This window comes from Tursiops truncatus, chromosome 19 (genome assembly GCF_011762595.2).
Source record: "Tursiops truncatus isolate mTurTru1 chromosome 19, mTurTru1.mat.Y, whole genome shotgun sequence".
NCBI lineage: Eukaryota > Metazoa > Chordata > Mammalia > Artiodactyla > Delphinidae > Tursiops > Tursiops truncatus.
The window spans coordinates 14,887,537-14,905,941 of record NC_047052.1 but is presented as its reverse complement, the minus strand read 5'-3'; the positions used below and the strand labels follow the sequence as shown (position 1 = coordinate 14,905,941).

At 41.7% G+C, this 18,405-nt stretch overlaps 1 protein-coding gene across 1 annotated transcript in view; it reads left to right on the top strand.

The window, feature by feature from the left end:
• The window catches only part of PMFBP1 (polyamine modulated factor 1 binding protein 1), a 52,279-nt gene that overhangs the window by 11,541 nt on the left and 22,333 nt on the right, over positions 1–18,405 (top strand). The window contains exons 4-6 of the mRNA XM_073796850.1: positions 5,107–5,262; positions 14,165–14,407; positions 17,785–18,006. Coding sequence (XP_073652951.1) covers positions 5,107–5,262; positions 14,165–14,407; positions 17,785–18,006 — 621 coding nt within the window. The remainder of the gene's footprint in view (positions 1–5,106; positions 5,263–14,164; positions 14,408–17,784; positions 18,007–18,405) is intronic.

The window sequence follows — 18,405 nt, the reverse complement described above, 5'->3', positions numbered from 1 at the left end:
ATGTTAATTTTTAAGATTTCCTGCTTTTAATGTAAAATAGATAGCTAGTGGCAAGCAGCCACATAGCACAGGGAGATCAGCTTGGTGCTTTGTGACCACCTAGAGGGGTGGGATAGGGAGGGTGGGAGGGAGGGAGACACAAGAGGGAAGAGATATGGGAACATATGTATATGTGTAACTGATTCACTTTGTTATACAGCAGAAACTAACACACCATTGTAAAGCAATTATACTCCAATAAAGATGTTAAAAATAAATAAATTTAAAAACTAAAATTGTTGGTAGAACAAAAGATTTCCTGCTTTTTCTTTTTTTAAATTTATTTATTTATTTTGGGCTGCGTTGGGTCTTCGTTTCTGTGCATGGGCTTTCTCTAGTTGCGGTGAGAGGGGGCTACTCTTCGTTTCAGTGCACGGGCTTCTCACTGTCGTGGCTTCTCTTGTTGCGGAACACGGGCTGTAGGCACACAGGCTTCAGTAGTTGTGGCTCGCGGGCTCCAGAGCACAGGCTCAGTAGTTGGGGTGCTCGGGCTCAGCTGCTCCACGGCATGTGGGATCTTCCTGGACCACGGATAGAACCCGTGTCCCCTAGAAGTGGCAGGCAGATTCTTAACCACTGCACCACGAGGGAAGCCCAGATTTCCTGCTTTTTAAAACATAAGTCTCACTAGAAACTGATATGTTTTGAATGGTAGTCGTGGCTAAAGGTGGTTTTCCATTGTTTATTGAAGACTTGTCCTTATCCTCACAAAGGTAATTTCCCAAAGATGATGAATTTTATGGTATTGTTGGTGGACTCCAGTATTACTCTCGAAAGTGCCACCAAGCTTTCTTGTTCAAGTGCCAAATCCTGGGAAATGCTGCCATCTTGAATCTTGGTAATGCTTCTAGGGCCTGAGAGTGCTACTGAATCACAAGCTTCAGTTTAAGATCAGCTCCCCACAAGAAGCAGCATGAGACTATCTGTCAGTATTTTGAAGCCTAGAGCAAAATTTCTTCCTGGCCTTTGAAATACATGTTCAAGAAGGCATGCTCTTTGAAAAAAGACCCTTTAATCAGTACAGAAAATTTGCTTCAGTAAATAACCTATTTTCCAATCACTATCATGCGTCTGGTAGCAACTGTAGCCTCAGCACTCACCATTTTGCCTGTGGTTGGTAGCTGCTGCACATGTCACGTGACTTCAAATCGAGTGACCAGGTTCCACCCCCATATAAGCAAAACTGGGTACAGGCACACATCGTTGTATTGAGCTTCACTTTATTGCACTCCACAAATATTACACTTTTTACAAATTGAAGGTTTGTGGCAACCCTATGTCGAGCAAGTCTATCGACACCATTTTCTTTTTTAACATCTTTATTGGAATATAATTGCTTTACAATGGTGTGTTAGTTTCTGCTGTATAACAAAGCGAATCAGTTACACATATACATATGTTCCCATATCTCTTCCCTCTTGCGTCTCCCTGCCTCCCATCCTCCCTATCCCACCCCTCTAGGTGGTCACAGAGCACCAAGCTGATCTCCCTGTGCTATGCGGCTGCTTCCCACTAGCTATCTATTTTACGTTTGGTAGTGTATATATGTATCGACGCCATTTTCAATAGCATTTGCTCACTTTGTGTCTCTGTGTCACATTTTGGTAATTCTTGCACTATTTCAAACTTTTTCATTATTATATTTGTTATGGTGATCTTTGATCAGTGACCTTTTTAAAATTTTTATTGGAGTATAGTTGCTTTACAATGTTGTTAATCAGTGATCTTTGATGTTACTTTTGCAAAAAGATTGCGACTCACTAAAGGTTCAGATGATGGTTACCATTTTTTAGCAATAAAGTATTTTTAAATTAAGGTATGTAATTTTTTAGCTATAATGCTTTTGCAAACTTAATAGACTACAGTATAGTGAAAACATAACTTCTATATGCACTGGGAAACCAGAAAATTTGTGTGACTTGATTTACTATGATATTTGCTTTATCTCAGTGGTCTGGAAGCACACCCACAACATTGTCGAGGTAATGCCTGTATCTAAGTGCACAGCTTATGTAAGTGAAACTCACCTAGCAGTGGAGGCTTGTGATTTCGGCCGTTGTTGAAGACTTCAGATCTAGGACAGGATCAGATGGTGCCTGAGGGTCAGCATTAGACTCTCAGTTCTTCTCATGCCCCAGTACTGGTTACAGAGCTTTGAATGATGAAATGTCAGATTAAATCAATTCCTACTGCATATTGATACTCAAAAGGCATCTGCCTGGAATTTAGCGTTCATAAAGTACATAAGATTAGAAATAGTGTACAGTGACCTCTGTGCACAATATTAGCAAGAAATTAAGTTTACTGGAACCTCAGAAACACTTGCCTTTATGGAGTTCTGAGGTGAGCACAGCCTCTTCTTACAACTACCTACAGTAAAAGTAATACATGGTTCATGGAAATCACCTTATTACTCTCCCAGGGTTTTCATTCTGTTCTGATGAATAAAAACCCTTGTGTAATTTGGCCTTCAGGAGTGAATGGTTAGGTTCTGATTTCAAAAGCAAATTTCATTTGACATCCAGCAAAATACATTTGTTATTCAGCTGGTTTAGGGCATCCTCAAAGAAAGGATTATTTATTCCAAACCTCAAAGAAATTGCCTCAGAGACTCTGAGTCAATGCTAATGTCCAAATTAGATGAGATCATCTACATTAAAGATCCAATTCTGAAACCCTAGTGGTGCAACAATATTGGGCTAGCAGGCCTACTGCTCAGGGGACATCTAAAACTAGAAGGAGTGGGCTTTCTTTTAATTGGCCTGAGAGAGAGGGCATTGAGCTTTTAACATAGAGAGGCTCAAGTTGTATATCACTGGTACTTTGTTAATAAGTCCTCAGTGTGCAACATATGCAACAATCTGGTGACATGGCCCTCACCTTAGGATGCATATATTCAGCATCAAGGCAAGAGTATAGGGCATTTGACACTTCCATAGAGTAGGCATTGTATTGTCACCTTATCTGCTCATAGATGCGAAAGACAGTCCTGTGGCAAGGGGGGAGGGGATCCCAAGGACCCCACTCCCGTGAGCCTCCATACTCTATTCCCAGTATGGCGGTTATGAGAAAAGGGATTTAAAGCACTAGAATCAAACTGCTGCTCCTTGTCAGGTCAAGGATTTTGTTTTCTATTTAGAGAGCAGTGTCGGTACACCATTTTTTAGCTGCTCTACACATATTCTCTTAAGAGAGTCCCTGGTAATTGTCTTAATGGTAATTACATGCTTGGGGCAGTTGACATGCACTGTTATTTTTCAGAAAGTGGGGAACAAGGGACAGGAGCAAGAGAGGAAGAGGGAGAGTTTTGAGATAATGAAATGCTTTTAATGACAGAGCCACACCGTTAACCTAATTAAACTGTAAAGTGGTTTTAAAAAAATCCAGGTACTAAATGGAAATGAAGGCATAAATCAGCTGAGACAGCGGCACTTCTGGGAAACCTTCTGAATTCCGAATACTCTGACATTGCCGTGTAGGATTCTCGTGGTTATTCTCTGTCCACCCCACCTCCCCGGCCTTGTGCAGAGGTCTCTTAAACTGACCTGTCCAGTAGGCTTGATTTATGATGTCCATATCAGGTCTCCGGCTACCCCAGGAGTGTGCGTTATATAGCTCATATATTTAAGAAGCCAGTGCAGTCAGTGGGACATGGTGGCAGAGCACTGGCTGCAGGGTCAGGAGAGCAGAGCTCTCCTCATTCTGCTGCTAACCACCTGTGGGACTTTGGACACTGTCACTTGGATCACTTTGCCATTTCTGTGCACTCATGGCTTCTGTGTGCTTTTGCACCTGCAACTCTCTTAGAAGAATTGCCCTTGGGCTTTTGGGTTCACTTTGCTCATAAGAGCAGAAAGCTGGAAGTCCTTGGGAGCTTACGTCCCATGAGGCAGCCCTTAGCCATTGACTGGCTGATGCTGAGGCTGACAGCCCAGCTTTCATTGCATCTAAGCAGGACAGATTCTGAGGTGTAACTTACACTCCGGAGTTTCCTGTGGAATTAGGCTGAAGCCACTCCCGCAAAACTTTGTCTGAAATTGTGCCCTTGCTCGGTTTCTTTCTCTTCCCTGTCCTGCTTCCCCCACCTCCTTGCTGATTTCTCTTGGGAGTGTTTCTTGAATAGATGCCATGAATCCTCACCAAAGAGGCTGCTCTGGGTAATTTAACATAAGCAAGCACCTACTATAAAAGCACCAGTCACAGTTCCAATATCTAAAACTTGGAGGTGGTAGTGCTTGCCCTCAAGAGCGTTACAAAAGGTTTGCACGGTGATAGGACTCAAGCACTGGACAGGTTCACAGAGGGCTTCTTGCTAATTTCTTTTTACACCGTTGTCACCCACAACACTGGGAGTGGAAGGTGGCGTCCTCTATGACAGGGCACCCACCCTCTTCCCACAGCTGTACACCCCCAAGCCCACCCAAGCCGCTATGCTCCCCATTCTCTATTTTGATCTTGATCACTAATTTCCATCTGACCTAGCAGTAATTAACAAATCTTTTTCTCTCATAATCAAAGACAGGGATCTTGTGCAATCAGCCCAGAGATTTTACTTTTATTCCCATTGGGGTACGTCTCCAAAGAAAAGCACTAGGTTTATAGGTGAGGGAGGTCTTCGGTTTAGTGGGTAGAAGGGAAAGTTAAGAGACTTTTCAGAAGCCACATCAACTCCATCACTGATTCACAGTAGTCTTGACAAGTCCATTTGACATCTCACTATGTTCATCTCATCAGTGACAGAGCCATTAATATTTATAGACAGTCCACTAGGTACCTGAAATTATTCTAGGCACTGACTTTCTCTTGAAAAGCAGGGGAAGCGTCTATGATGCACCCACAGTAGTGGGTGAAGATTAATTAATGTAAATAAGTAATTGTCTGAATAATGCAGAGCACCCAGACACCTCACAAATGGATACTGTGTAAACATTACGCTGGATGAGTAATGACAGCTAAGGGTTGATGGACAAATTTCCAGCAAATTTAAAGTCTCTGTCAACCAGTGAATGAAAGGAAGCATTTTCTTGATAGTTCATAATTGATGCTTTTGTTTTTCTGACTGCTGAGGCGGGGGAGAGAGACAGAGAAGTGAGCAGCCTGAACAGCAAGCTCTTGAGCCTGCAAGCTGACATCAAGAATCTACACGATGTCTGCAAGAGACAGGGGAAGACCCTGCAGGAGACTCAGCTCTGTGTGGAGGAGGAGATGATGGATAGCGGCCACGTAAGGGCTTCAACATCCGTTTCCCACCTCTGCCCCCTCCGCTTCCACCTCTGCCCCCTTGGGCAGGACCAATAATAGAAAGTTCTTCCACTGGTCATTCAAGAGCATTTATTGAGCAAGCAATGAGAAAGAATTAAACACACACACCCTAACACACACACACACACACACACACACACACACACACACACACACACAAATGCCATCCCTGCCCTCAGAATTTTTCCATCTAGCTATCTCCAAGGTCATCTACATCTGAGCCTCTGTCTTTTCCTTATCTGGCCTTTCACACCTGGCTTTGCAGCATCTGAGGCCCATTGCCCTGAAAAGACCAGATCATAGTTATATAAAGAGAGTAGCATCTCTTAATGGATTTTAGACAAACTTCTAAATCACCCATGAAAATAACAACCATCCCACTTGCTCCAAGGTGTCACTTCCTATCGGTGCAGCAGGAGCTCTTTATTGCCACACCTGCAGCTCTCTGCCTACAAGCTTTTCTTCTGGAAGCAAGAACCCAATCATAGGACAAGGTGAAGTACAGAAGAGTTAATACCCCTAGAAGCAGCCCTCAACCAATGACTGATGGGTAGATGGTTGATTAAATAACCTATCTCCCTTGCCCTATCTCACTGGAGATAACTCCAGGCATGCTCTTTGCTCTGTCCCAGAGTTCCTCAGTGGGGCCCAGCATCAGTTGCCCAACAGTGCTAACTAGGTTGGTAACACACCCTTTCACAGTTTCCTTCCCTGCCTTGTTCATTTCCCCGCTCCCCCTACCTGAGTTTCCTAAAATCACCTTCCACATAAGCTGCTACTTGACGTCTGGTTCCTTGCCATAGGACTTGCTTCCAGAGGTGCCCGAGCCAAGATAGTCAGTAACACCTGTCCTGAACAGGAGGACCTCCTGGCATGATCATCTTTCTTGAGACTGTGATTTTGAACTAATACTTATCCATAGCCTAGGCAGTTCATCAGCTGAGGCAACTTCATTTCACCCTGAGGTTTTCTCCCTTGGAGACTCTAGCTCTAAACTCTTTAAGCCAGCCTCTAAATTTTTCCACACAAGCTGGGGAGCCAGCTGGGAGATATTTTCCCATAGCTCTGTAAACACTTTGGGTTGCCAAGAACTCCTAACTTGCAGTCTTCATTTCTGCTTAGGGACTTGAGTCCTTGGCAAACATAAGGCAGGTACTTGTTGCACAGACCTGTTGTTAGACCTCCAAGTTAGCATCTTAGGTGCTGTGTAAACCATCACCATCATCTTCAACATTTGCAGTCAAGGACCTGGTCTCTCTTAATTGTGTCTGTTAGAGTTCTCCCGGGACTTACCACCTCCCTATAAGAACTACAAATTATTCCTCTGCAATGCCCTAAAAATGCTAACAACAAAATAATTCTACCTTGTCTTACTGAGCACTACTGTCCTTTCTGTAGGAAGTCACAAATATAGAAAAATCCATTGGTTTTCCTAAATGGATCCCAGGAAGAATATTACCATAATTTATTTTCTTCCAACATTTTAAGATATTTTCACCATTGCTGTTGCAAGTTTATTTATTCCCCCAGTCAGGGAAAGCCATGTGGCAAATAAATGTACCTGGCAACTTGGAGGGAGAAAGGTATTGTCACATTTTTATTCTAATTGCCCAGAAGAAGGTCGAACAGCTTGAAGCAAGCTTTAAAACATGCTCTTTTTTCCCCAGCACTTAGTGCAGAATTTAAATTGCAGACTACGAATACAAATACACAATTAGATGTAGATGTAACACTCATCTACTCAGAAAATCATGCAAGATCTGCCTTCCACCAGGAAATATAATATGGGAACAAAGGGGGAACCCAAGACTTTCTGAAATTTTGACTAATATCTGACAAGGAGCTGGAGAAATAAGCAGGAGGTCATAGTTCAGGACACAGTTGTGTGAAAAAATCAAAATATTATATCAGATGTTATGTGTAACTAAAGGAGTGGCAGGCAGAGGGTAGGTGACCTTGTAAATCAAGAATACGTTGTGCTCCAGATCCCACGAACAGAGAGAGCTGTGCCTAGGGAAAACCAAGTGAGGTGCCTAGGGTACAAAAAGTGCCAACCCTGAGACTGAATGCCTCCTTTAAATTTGCACATCACTTGCCTCACTCTAGTCCCAGCCCTGCTCATGTATCAAAAGTGCCTCCATTAAAGTGAAAGGAGAAAAGGACAACAGAGATATCATAGTAAAACGATGATGAAACCAGAAAAAGAGCAGTTTCCCAGGCTCCTTTGGCCCCGGTGGTGGCATGGAGAGAATACCCTGATATTCAGTAGAGTTTGGATTGCCAAACTCATCTTTGCAGTGGACTGAGGAATTATTTTTAACAGAAAACTGTAAGAAATTTGATTTCTGCAGATAAAAGTAATTCATTGAATATATAAAGATTTAATACACTCGATGGAAATTATCACACAAAGATATCATTTTGAACGATTGGGAATAAAAAAACTTTAAGAGAAATTGCTAAATGCAATGTGGGATCTAGGATTGGCTCCTGGAACAGAAAAAAAAATAGTAGAAGAACTGATAAAATCCAAATAAACTATGTAGTATAGGTAATAGCAATTTACCAATGTTAACTTCCTAGTTGGACAAATGTACCATGGTTATGTAAAATGCTAACATTAGGGGAAGGTGAGTGAAGAGTATATGGGAACATTCTGTACTACTTTTGGAATTTTTCTGTAAATCTAAAATTATTCCAAAATAAAGAGGGTTTTTTTTTTTTTAAGTGAATCTCTTGTAAATAGAGATCACTGATAAGAAAAATGTCTAAACCATGAAGATGTGTCCAGAAGAAATGGATGTCACTGAAACACACAGTTCTACACTCTACCAATATAAGAAAGTACAAGAAATGCAATTTGTAGAAGATATAAAAAGTAATAGGTGAACCTATCTAGTGATATAAGGCTAAACCAGGCTTACATGGGAAATATCTCACTTCCTACCTCAAAAATAGGGAAAGAAGTTCTGACAATGACTGGGAAAAGATGGGGCTTTTCCTCTTAAATGAAGAAAAATAAAAATTATCAGGGATTCAGTTTTCAGAGCAATGCTAACCTGAACAGAAGAGTCAGCGCAAACTAGGAGAGAGAATAAAATGGTTTAAAAGTATTTTGAAAAGCCGGCTTTAGGTAAAGCAGCAGGGCCTGATGACATACTTCGAAGAGAAGTAGCCGCACAGCACAGGGAGATCAGCTAGGTGGTTTGTGACCACCTAGAGGGGTGGGAGGGAGGGAGACGCAAGAGGGAAGAGATATGGGAACATATGTATATGTATAACTGATTCACTTTGTTATACAGCAGAAACTAACACACCATTGTAAAGCAATTATACTCCAATAAAGATGTTAAAAAAAAAATAAGACCCAACGCAGCCAAAATAAATAAATAAATAAAGAGTACTTAAGGAATTGGCCGGTGTTATTACATAGCTGCTAGCGATTATTTTTGAGAACTCAAGGGGATAAAGAAAGTCCCTGTAGACTGAAAAAGGGTAAATGCAGTGCTCATCTTTTTAAAAAGGGAAAAAGGACAATCCCGGTAATTATAGACCTGTCCGCTTAACTTCAATATCAGGGAAAATATAGAACTTAACATCAATCAATTAGCATCAACTTGAAAAGCACAAAGTATTGGGTGGAAACCAACATGAGTTTTCAAAAGACGAATCGTGCCAGGCCAATTAATTTTCTTCTGTGATCAAGTGGCCACACAGGCAAGGAGGGAGCAGTAGCTATAATCTCTTTGACCATAAGTAGGGCTGAAAAGTAGTCTAAATATGGCAACAGTTCCTACAGGTGGCCAAGTCTCTATCTTTTAAGACAACTGAGGCCTGGACAGAAATCTATCTGAGAAACACTGGTAGACCAGATGGCCTCCGGAATCACGTCCAACCCCGGATGGCCATTTTAGGAACTAATCTTACTTCCATGAGATTATTTCCAACTTGCTCATTTTCTCCAGATCTCAGTTTAAAGGTCAAAGCAGAATCTAGTAAAATATCTATGTCTTCACTCTAAAGAAAACTTTTTTAAAAAAGAAGACAAAGAAGCAGTAGAAAATTCATTGATGCCTTTGTGACACTGCTTTTTGGTACAAATGTAAGTGAAATTCAGGCTTAATCCATAGTGTGTCATTTTCTATTCATGTAGAATTAAGAAAATAATCTTTTGAATACTTAAGGATAAATAAGTAGAAATTTAATAGGTCTCAGATAAGTCTAGGCATTTCTCCAAGTCTTTGAAATTTGATTCCTAAGCCCATAGGTATCTACAGTGTGCAAATGTTTAATCCTCATCCAAGAAAACTCTAGTTTCTCTGCAGGTATGAGCAGTTCTTGGATCTTTATAAGCAGGCAAATTAGATCAGGTACTACCTTTGCCCTGTACTGAAAGATTTTAGCGAACTCTCATCATCTGGTTGGTCTCTTATATTACCTCAAACCAAAATTAAACCCAGAAGTTTTAACATGTCCTCTGAGGAAGAGATGATTAGCAGTTCCCCAGTATCACTGCCAGGTTACTAAGCTTTATACTAGGAAAGGACATTCTTTACCCACAGGAGGCTTTAAAGTCAAAGAACAATTATGAACACACCAAAGTATAGATGATGTACTTGGAGGGGAAGCCCTAAGGAAAGAGTTTGGCTTCTTTAAAAGAAGAGCATTTCTCTTATTCTTTTGGGTAATGAAATAAGGGGAAGCAGAGAAAGAATATAATGAGGAGACTAGTCAGTTTTCAACTGGGTCATACACATCCAGCAGTGGAGAGGCAGGTCCAAATCAATACTTGCACACAAGCACTAGAAGGACCAGGAATCCTGTTTCTTAATTTTCAGAGATCAAGTCACTGTCAACAAAGCCAAGAGAAACAGGATTGGAGCAAAATTTGGTAAGGATTTTATTGGGTATTAGCTTTACTAAAATAAGCCCTTCTGCAGTAACCATACACCAGATGTTCACTCCTTTGCTTTAGTTCTACCCACATTAAGTACTTATTCGCGACCATGTCTTTTTCCAATTAGCTCCCCACCCCACAGTTTACCTGTATAGACAGAGGACTTGGTCTCTTGAGAACCTCCCCCATATATGTTTCTGTGCATGCACACCTGAGCACACACACAGACACACACACACACACACACACACACCCCGCTTCCAAGTCCCTTCTCTCTGAACCTCATTCACAGATGAGTTGTAAGAATAGCACAATTCTTATCTTGAAAAGAATGAAAGCACTTAACTAAAAACATTTATTATAAACGTTGGCAATTGTAGCTACACAGAGTAAATACAAAATTCAGCTTTGTTTGGCCTAGGAAAGAATTCTCTCAGGCCAAGGGTTCAGCTTGTCTTTGCCTGGGATTTTTTTTGCCTGGTGACCATTGTGGTGCATTTTCTGTTTTCTCTTTCAGATTGAACTGACACAGTCAGCTGTTGTCTTTCTGGCTCTGAACTGGGCTGATCAGCCTCTCTGATCTTATCTGTGCTGTCTCCACCCACTCTCACTACAGAAGAGTTTCTCTCTTTTGGGTCCCAGCTCTTACTGAATTAATCTCTTTAACACTCCATCTCTCCAGTTACTCAGAGCAAAACCATGGAGTTATCCTGCCTTGTATGACCATTATCTCCCACCATCCCACATCTAACGCAGAAGCAAATCCTGTGGAGTCTACTTTCAAATATACATCTAAAATCCAGCCATCTCTCCCAACTCCTCCCTTGGTCCATGCCGCTGTCACTTCTCACCTGGATTCTTGCAGTAGCCTCCACGCTGGTCTCCCTGCTTCTATCTTTGGCTCCCTACAGTTCATTTTCAGTCTAACAGCCAGTGTGTCCTTTGTGACATCTACAGGAGATCACATCACTTCTCTGCTCAGTACACTCCACTGGCCTTTCACCTCCCTAAAAGGAAAAGTTAAAATTTTCAGAAAGGCCTACATGGTCCTAGAGGACCTCACCTCCCTTTCCTTTCTCACCTCATCTGGTACTGTTCTCCCGCTTACTGTCTCTGCTCCAGCCAGAACAAAGTGGCTTCTCAAACACCACCAGGCACCTCCCACCTCCAGGCCTTAGCGCCTGCTGTTACCTCTCACTGGAGTGTTCCTGTTGTAGATTCCCACCAGGCTCCTTCCCTGCCTCCTCCAAGTCTGGACTCAGATGTCACCTTCTCAAAGCGATCTTCCATGAAAACAAAATTAATTCAAAATTACAACTTCCTCCATCCTGGCATTCCTCATCTCCCTCCCCTGCTTTACTCTCCTCCACAGCACTTTTTCCTCTTAATAAACTACATAACTTACTTCTGTAATTTGCTACCTCTCTCTCTCTCTCTCTCTCTCTCTCTCTCTCTCATTCCCTCTCTCTGTCTCTCTCTTCCTCCACACATTCCCCCCAGTAGATGCAAAATTCTTGAAGGCAGAGATTCTGTTTTATATACTTCTGTATCCCCATTGCCTAGTCGAGTGCTTGGCACATAGCTGGTATTCCCTTAATATTTGCTAAACAAATTAACTAAATGAAAATATATTCACACAATAGCTACCATGTTAATGTTCATAGCAGCATTACTCATAATAGAAACCGAAGCAATCCAGCTATCTATTAACTGGTGAACAGATAAACAAAATATGGTATATTCATACTATTCAGCAGTAAAAATCAGTATTCAGAACAGAATCCTGATTCTTGCTACAGCCTGGATGAACCTCGAAAACATTATGCTAAGTGAAAGAAGCCAGACACAAAATATGACATATTATACAATTCCACTTATATGAAATGTCTGAAAAGGGCAAATTCATAGAGGCAGAAAACAGATTAGTGGTTGCCTGGAGCTGGGGTAGCAATGGGAGTGACAAATGGGCATGAGGGAATTTTCAAGGCGATGGAAACATTCCAAAACTGGATTGCAATCATGGCTGCCCAACTCTATAAACTTGCTACAAATCATTGAATTGTACACTTACAGTAGTTGAATTTTATGATATATAGAGAATACTTCAATAAAACAATTAAAAAAAGTTTATTTTAAAAAACTTTGAAATTACTCTGTTAATGAGGCCAAGGCTACAAGCTCAAATTCTTGGGAGCCAATGAGATTGCTTATTCTCTATTTTGTTTCTTTCTTTCCTTCAATTCCTAGCTGTGTATGAATCTATAATCTAGGCCCTATAGGAGGAGACATAACCCCTGCCCTTTGGGAATTTATAATCTAATTAAAAGATAAAATGCACAGAGATCATTGCAATGCAAGGCAGAATATGAAATGCCACATTAAGGACATGCCAGGAAAGTGTTAAGTAGGAAGACAATAAGCAGAGAAGGGCGCTAAGGAGGGCCTACAGGCCACCCTCTTCACCCCCCTCTCTTCCACATGTCACCATGTTACTGAAAGTAGGATCCGACTGCTCGCTACTCTAAAGCCAGTACTCGAGACGCAAGGTTGGTAAAAGGAAACTTTGCTTTATTTCAGAGGCTGGCAACTGGGGAGGAGGGCAGACTCACATCCAAAGGCTGACTCCCCCCACTGACAATCAGTGGGCAAGAGCTTTTAAAGCGGAGTTTCGGGGGTGTATATGTGGAGGGAGGGGGCTGCATGCAGAAACAGCACAGTCAGCCCTGACAGTCATCTTGAAATTGGTCATCGGTGGGTCTGATCAGCGTCATCTTGATTGTTTTAAGTACAGTTAATCTTCAGTTGCAGGGTGGGTTTGTTCCCATTTCTTTGAGCCCATTTCTCAGAATTGTGGCAGCTTATGTCATGGCTACAGTCTGGTCATCATGTAATTAACTTTTTTCACCTGGGGGTTTCAGTATCTACAAGACAACTCAAGGGATATGGCTCAGAATATTATCTATAGCCCTTGAGGAGGAACTAAATGTCCTTGACTTTGTTTAATGACTAAACTATTATTAGTGGGTCTTGTTTGACTGCTTTACTTTGCTTCTGCATTTTCTCACTTCTCTGATAAAACTTATTCTTTGGCTAAAGTTTTTCTACAGACAAAAGGCAGGCAGAGCACATGGAGGGGAGGACCATAGGGTCCTGCTCCATTTCAACCAGGAATATTGGGCAAGAAAATATAGAAGCATCAGTGCAAAGGTCTCAATCGTACTAGAATAAACAACTCAGGGTTGTGTCCTATTAGCAGAATACCTGATACAGTGTAGGTGTTCAACATATGCTTATTGAATGAATGAATGAAAATGTAGGTGGGGTGTGGCAGCATTTCAGGTTGATTGTAGACTGGCAGGGAGAGATCTCACACACACACATACACACGCGCACACACACACACACACTCAGCATCTGCAAGGTCACATCTGCCTTCAGAAGGAGACAGAGTCAGTGCCCAGATGTGCCTGAACAATATCTCTGCCTCCCGTTTCCCAGCATTCCAGAAAGCTACTTCCCCAAGAGTTTGTCCTTTTATCTGGGCATTTTTAATAATCAAGTTTAGTCCAAGAACCATAACCAGAAATTCATTCCCTTCCAGGTCGATTGTGTTATCTTTATACGTGAAGACAAAACATAAGCATATTATCGAGTGTATCTTTATACTACTCTCTAGGTTCTTTATGTGAATGTTTTCTCTTCTGACCTACATAATAGGAATGGTAGATCTAAATAGTAGGAAGAAACTATGGTTTTTTCCTTCTTTTAAATCCTTCCCATAGAGTGGAAGTGCAAAGTGATGTTTAATTGTGAATAGAGTGAAATGTTTAATAAGTGCTCTGGAGATGAAAAGATAAATGGATGCATAGATGGATGTGAATGGTTGAACAAATGAAAAAAATCAAAGAATGAATGCCTGCTTGGTGACAATCTAAAGCCTTTCTGTATATTTGATCTCAATTACAGGATAAGAAGCAAGTGTCAGCATTTGAGGAGTCACACATGGAGTTTGAGCCCAATAAACAGTGTCATCTGAGACAACTCCAACAGCTCAAGAAAAAGTTGCTGGCCCTTCAGCAAGAACTGGAGTTTCGCACCGAGGAGCTGCAGACTTCTTACTGTTCCCTCCTGCAGTATCAGTCCATCCTGGAGAAGGAGACTTCCGACCTGGTCATTCTCCACCATCACTGCAAGATGAAAGAAGATGAGGTATAGATAAAGTAACTATGGAAATGTCCCATATGCCCATGTACCTACAGAAATCAGGCCAAAGCTACTAGAAAGCAAGCATTGGACTTAGAGAAGAGCTTCACAACATCTTGAGCAGGTTTTATCAACTTTCCCTCTTTAAGTCTTGATTTTTTTTGAAGCTGAACAGAGGGAACTAAACAGAACGGCATAATTGGGTGAAAGCTCCAGTATTAATGCACATGGGGTATGTGGTATGTGTGTACACGTGTGGGAGGTGTGTGTGTGCACGCACATATATGTGTATGGTGTGCATGTAGGTTTATCATCTCCATTCTATTACCATGGCAATTTAAATGCAAAAGACTCTGGTTCTCTGAGGGTTATGAAGGAGGTATAAGGTCTATTAAGTCAATCATTTTTAGAAAAATCAGGTTTTGGTCATATATACATTCCTGGCACTTGCACAGTTGATAAGATAACAAGACACTGAGTCTGAGTCAATCGCTGACAGCACCAGATCAGTCATTTTTTTCAGACTAGAGTTTTAGATCACGTAGACTTAGCTTAAGTACATTCTGGACATTCATTTCTATTCATGTCCGAGGATAGTATTTTTTTTTAAACCAGAGAGTATCATCCTTGTAGAATCCCAAGTAAATTCCAAAGAACAAAACCATAGAACTAAAATCAGTTGGGAAGTGATAGCACTGGCAGTAGTAAAACCATGGGTTCAAAGGAATGGGACAGGGACTTCCCTCGTGGCTCAATGGTTAAGAATCTACCTGCCAACGCAGGGGACACAGGTTCGAGCTCTGGTCCGGGAAGATCCCACATGCCGTGGAGCACCTAAGCCCGTGCGCAACTATTGAGCCTGCGCACTAGAGCCCGCGAGCCACAACTACTGAGCCTGCTCTCTAGAGCCCGCGAGCCATAACTACTGAACCTTCATGCCACAACTACTGAAGCCCGCGCACCTAGAGCCTGTGCTCCACCAACAAGAGAAGCCACCGCAATGAGAAGCCCTCACACCGCAACAAAGAGCAGCCCCTGCTTGCCGCAACTAGAGAAAGCCCGTGCGCAGCAACGAAGACCCAATGCAGCCATAAATAAATAAATACATTTATTAAAAAAAAAAAAAGGGAATGGGACAGGCAGCCTCCTCTGGCATTTTCTTCCTCTGCCCTTAAAGATAAAATTCCAAGGGCTATCTTGAATGGTGCTGTTTTAAGAACTAACTCCAGGGGTTTTATGAAGGGCCTTAAAGAACATGGAATTTTTTTTAAAGGAAATATTATGGCCAATAAGAATTTGCTGAAAAGGACTGGGAGGGAAAGGAACAAAGAAAGGTTATCCTACATAATATAATCTGGGACAAAGCCTGTGAGCATAAAACATGGTTTAATAAAGCTAATGCAGGGCTGTGTTAAAACTGTCTGGTTCATCTTAACTTAAACAAGAGTCCAGCCTAGATAAAGTCACCCTGAATTAGTTGGGATTCTATTTGGCTGCATATAACAGAAAACCCCATAGTAATAGTGTCTTAAATAAGATAGTTTATTTCTATGACATATAAAAGAAGGTCAGAGAGAGGTAGTCTAGGACTGTTATGGTAACTACATGTGTCATCAGATACATAGGGTTCTGTCTTTCAGCACCACCATCATCAGCCCAAGGCTTCCATTTTCTAGTTCACCTAAGACAGCTGCTGGAGCTCCAACCATCACATCTTCATTCCAAATAATCGGGTGGGAGGTGGGGTGGGGAGAGAAAGGCACACTCCTCCCTTTTAAGGACACTTCCCAGGAGCTGCACACAACACTTTCACTTATATACCATTGGCGAGAATTAGTCACATAGCTACAGCTAGTTCTTAGGAAGGCAAGGAAATGCAGTGTTTTAGTGAGGCTCACTATTGTCCCAAATAAAGTCAAGGTGTGGGATTCGGCAGGCAGCAGTCACAAAATGGGAAAACTTTGGAAAAATTACTTTAGGCATTCTGCCAAGTTCCCCCAATATTTTGTTCACAGAAGTATCAAACTTCTGTCTAATGTTGGGTTTCCCAACAACAGATCTTAAGGAGATGAATATAAGTACTAGTCAATTCAGGAGGTGATCCCAGGAAGCATGGTGGGAGAATAGGGAAGTGAGTCAAACAAAGGCAGGAAGCCCATAAAGAAAATCAAGAAGATCACTGCTATGGGAAACTGAGGTTCAATCCCTCTGGAGAATTCTGGGAGATAATGTAGAACACCCCTCAGATTGATCCCAGCCAACCACTCCAGTCATTGGTTGAGAGTTGCACCTGAGGGTATTAAACTCCCCAGTGCTTGTCACTTGCCTTGTCTTGCTCCTCTGCTTGAGTGGACTCCTGGGGCCAGAGCAACGCTCAGGCAAAGAGTTGAAGATGCTTGTGGTTGGAGTGGGGTTAGCATGCAAAGGGATGGTGGGTGTCAAGGGGATATGAGCTTCCGTTATAAACGTTTGAATATAAAATATTCCTTTCCTCTTTTCCTTACCAAATAAACACCTCAAACTAAATGATTTTCTCCCAAGACGAATCTCAAATGACAGGCAGCAAATATATTAGCTTAGACCAATAAAATGTGTTCTGTCTGAATTCTACTGAACTATTTGAACCCAAATGAAGCCTTCCTGATGACCCTCCTACTCTTAACTTTTCAACACATATAATTCAAGCTATATAATTTAGCTCACTCAACAGTTGTTTGCTAATTTTAAATCGTATCTCTCCCCGATTTGTAAGAGTTTGTAAATTCTTTGAGGGAGGAGCCTATGTTATATAGGTATACATACCCCTAAGCACCCAAAACAGTGTTCATGAGCATTCAATAAATATCTGTCAGTTGGTTGACTAATTAATTGATTAGGAAGAAAAAGAACCTAAATAAGGATGCTGCAAATCCCAGAGGATCTTCGGGTCATGTTCCCCCACTATCTCTAGGGAACTTTGCTGACATGGGCCTGTGTGCACGAGGGGCTCCACATTTTCTAAATTAGACCTCTAGAGAATACATAGGAAAGAAAGAATACTGGCATTTTAAGCCCTTAAAAAATGGAGCTATACATTCATTCTTATTAATCAACTAACAAGTCCTTATTGAATTAACTACATACCAGACAGAATGAGAAATAGATATGGTCCCTGCCTTTAAGAAGCTTACCATCTAAACAGGACAAACTTAAAAAAAAAATTTCTAATCATTAACATTCTGATTTTATGTATTGTAGTTTTTAGATCTGAGCTGGGCCTGTTCTTTGCATCTGGGTTTCTAGTTAAGATATGAGACTCCTCTGCATGTGGTCTTATAGCAATAGCCTTTCCTCGTTAGATGCTTCTATGGGTTCAGTGTTGTTGTTTTTTCCTACACCAACAGGTGATTCTCTATGAGGAGGAAACAGGAAATCATAATGAGAACACAGGGGAGAAGCTCCATTTGGCCCAGGAGCAACTCGTCTTGGCCAGGGACAAAATCCTCTCCCTAGAAAGGAGCTTAAACCTCTACAGGGATAAATACCAGACTTCCCTGAGCAGCATCGAGTTACTGGAGTGCCGAGTGAAGATATTGGAGGGGGAGCTCAGCAGGATCGTCGGTCAGGTAGGACTTAAACCAGACCACTCAGACCAGGAGCTCCCAGGTGGTCCCTGTAACAGTCCCAGCCTCTCTGCCAGAAACCCAAACCTTCAACCAGTTGTCATTCCTTCCCTTGAATTTTGTAGCCCTCAGTTTTGCACTTCCAGCCTTCACATCTCCTGTAAGATTGCTCCTTAGGAATTTTAAGACTCCTTAATTAATTTAAGGAGCCACAACTTCACATAAGGCAGAAAGTGAATTACCAAATGAGCTCTCAAATCTTCCATGTTGCCATGGGGGTCCGGCAGGGAGCTATTCCAGGTCACAGGACTCATGGAAACCATAGCGTCAGGATTAAATAGGAGGAGAAAGCCAAAAAACATAGCAAAGAAGTGACTGAACTTGTTTCTTTTTTCTTTCAAT